The sequence below is a fragment of the Oryzias melastigma genome, unplaced genomic scaffold, assembly GCF_002922805.2.
Source record: "Oryzias melastigma strain HK-1 unplaced genomic scaffold, ASM292280v2 sc00231, whole genome shotgun sequence".
NCBI classification, from domain to species: Eukaryota; Metazoa; Chordata; class Actinopteri; order Beloniformes; family Adrianichthyidae; genus Oryzias; species Oryzias melastigma.
In genome coordinates this window covers 12,725-15,795 of record NW_023416884.1, presented here as the reverse complement: position 1 = coordinate 15,795, position 3,071 = coordinate 12,725, and the positions used below count along the sequence as shown (strand labels likewise).

The 3,071-nt window shown below is 38.8% G+C and overlaps 1 protein-coding gene across 1 annotated transcript in view; it reads left to right on the top strand.

Annotated features, from left to right (window-relative positions):
* LOC112139501 (C-type mannose receptor 2-like) overlaps positions 1-1,968 on the top strand; it is a 13,248-nt gene extending 11,280 nt beyond the window's left edge. Inside the window, exon 4 of the mRNA XM_024262317.2 lies at positions 1,622-1,968. Coding sequence (XP_024118085.2) covers positions 1,622-1,968 — 347 coding nt within the window. The remainder of the gene's footprint in view (positions 1-1,621) is intronic.
* The last annotated feature ends 1,103 nt before the right edge of the window (positions 1,969-3,071 follow it).

Here is a 3,071-nt window from a genome sequence, read left to right as displayed (position 1 = left end):
AAAACAGATGCAAACTGGAATGTTGGAGAACCAAATGGTGGAAAAAATGAGACCTGTGTGGCTCTCTGTGAAGGGTGTAAGTGGGTAGATGTCAAATGTACTGCAACAACATATTTCCTCTGCTATAATGGTAAGAAAACTATCCTTGCAGCAACTATAAGCTGCTTAATACAAAAAAGCTAAATGTCACAAAAACGGCAGAAATGTTTAATTTACAAATTAGAAAATGTACTTAGACTAATAAAAATGACAAATCATTTGCCTGAATGTTATTTTCTTTATTTTGTTATTTTTTTTTTTTTCGTTATTATTATTCTTTGTTTACTTGCAGAGAGAGACCATGGAGAAGTTTTAATTCTAGGATCGGATAAAAACTGGTTTGAGGCTCAGGAATACTGCAGAACTAATCACACAGATCTGGTCAGTGCACCGCAGCTTCGGGAGATAGAGAAGGAAAATGGAAAACGTATTTGTCTGAAAAACAATGTATTGGATTTGACAAAATCACGTGGACTTTTCCAGTCTTCAATTCTGAAGGACTGCAATGGAGGATACATATTCATTGGACTTTTTAGAGCTACCTGGAGCTGGTCAGATGGGAGCAGCTTCTATTTCAGACTCTGGGATGAAGAATATTATAATACCGATAAAAAGCTCCATAACTGCTCTAAGCTGACTGAAAATGGCCGATGGAGCACTGATGACTGTGGAGAAGAACGTCCCTTTATCTGTTACCAAGGTAAATGTTTTTTACTCAAACATCTTAACTTAGTTACAGCTCAACTCTAAATTATAACTTTTATTTTCTTATTCAGTTAAAAATTATGGTATTTTTCATTGTGTCAACAACAACTGTTTAAGCAAAAAATAATCTCTTTGAGTCAATTCTTAAGCACTAAAATTTGAGAGAAACAATTTTAGTCTCTCGAGGTTGCTGCAAAACCATCAGAGATTATTTTAAAAAGCTTATGTGAGGGCTGCACGGTGGCGCAGTGGTTAGCGCTCTTGCCTCACAGCGAGAAGGCCCCGGTTCAAATCCCGGCTGGGACCCTTCTGTGTGGAGTTTGCATGTTCTCCCCGTGCATGCGTGGGTTTTCACCGGGGACTCCGGCTTCCTCCCACCGTCCAAAAACATGCTTCATAGGTTAATTGGTGACTCTAAATTGCCCCTAGGTGTGAATGTGAGAGTGAATGTGTGTGATTGAGGCCCTGAGACAGACTGGCGACCTGTCCAGGGTGTACCCCGCCTTCGCCCATCAGCAGCCGGGATGGGCTCCGGCACCCCGCGACCCCGAAAGGGAACAAGCGGTCAAGAAGATGGATGGATGGAAGCTGATGTGAAGCTGAATTACAGCGCCCCTCCTTCTGTCATCAGATTATGTGATCCTGATCAATGAGAGCAGGACCTGGGAGGAGGCCTTATACNTGAGAAAAACGTCAGCAGTTGTGTCATGCTGAACGAGGAAGGAAGATGGAATTCTGAGAATTGTGAGGAAACACATCCCTTCATCTGCCATGACGGTAAGAGGAATCAACAGCTCAAAAGGAGGTCAAAACTCAGGTCTCCATGACTCTCAGTTTCTGTTTTGGTGTTATTTTCCCCTCATGTATTTATTATCAGATCATGTGATCCTGATCAATAAGAACAGGACCTGGGAGGAGGCCTTATACTACTGCAGACATCACCACCATGACCTGGTCACCATCACTAACCTGGATGAACAGAGATGGGTTCAGGAGAAAACCAAGAATGCTACAACTCCTTATGTGTGGACTGGACTGCGCTACACCTGCACTCTGGGGTTCTGGTTCTGGGTCAGTGATGAGGTGGTCCGCTACAAGAACTGGGCCTCACCTGATCAGGTGAATGAGTGTGACATGTCAGGAGCCATGGAGACAGGAGGAGAACACAAGTGGGTCAAGATAAATGATGAGGAGAAGTTCAACTTTTTCTGTTCCACAACTTAAAGATAGAATTTAAAGTTTGTTCTCTAAGAAATGAGATGTTTCTTTGTTAAAATCTGAGAGTTTTGGTTTAATTTACATGGTTTCATTACTTTAAAATTAAGAGTTTGGAAGCTTGTTATGTNGTTAAATTTGAGTGCTTTGGCAAAAAATGTTTTAGGGTGTAAAAATTATGGAACCGTTTGCTTTTTTTAAGGAGCTTATTCTTGACACTAATGACAATTAAAATGTGACAGTAAAATTATTGTAATTGTTGATTTTCTGTTTTTGTGAATTTATTTCTAAAGTGACAACTCCACAACTGCTGAAGAACCAGTGTGGGATTGTTTAATGCTCTTTTTGTAACAAATGTATCAGTGATCTTCCTAGACCTAGAGGGTAAAACACAATTTAAATATGTTCTGATGATAGCTTGGATGGTTTATAAAAAACTAAATTGAAATACATTTTTTTTCTACATTAAAATCATTCAAATGGCATTCATTGTGGTCTGACAATCATTCCACACCCAGTTTTTGCAGAGACTTCTGGGAAAGTTCTAGGGAACTGGATTTTGGAGTTGCAGATCAAGACACCTTGAATAAAATAATCTATATCATGGGTGTCAATTATACGGCCCTCAAAATGGTTTAATCCGCCCAGTTAGAAAGAAAAAGTTTCTAGCACCTTCCTGTGGCGAGTTGGGTGTATTTAAAGAACCGACCAAATCATCTGGGTGAGATGTAGTTTCGTTCTACACCAGCCTCACCACTGTTGAGATGCAATAAAAAAATATTAGGGTTTGACACCCCGATTACCAAAATATCAAAAGAAAGATTGATGTGGAGTCCAGAGTTTTCCAGGAAAAATAGACGAAACTAAAACAAAGCTACAGATAAATAGTTGTTTTTAGGCTAATTTGCCATTTAGCTAATATTTTAACTATCAATTTCAGCATCTTCAGCAGCCAAATTCACCTTACAGCATTCACACTATCATTATTGCAGGTAATGCTATAAATCTAGTTTAAAATTTCAACTTAACATTTATAACGTTTTAAAAATTTTGAGTGTTCAATAAATGTATATATACACTTAGACAGTTTTAATCTTATATTTTTTATACCT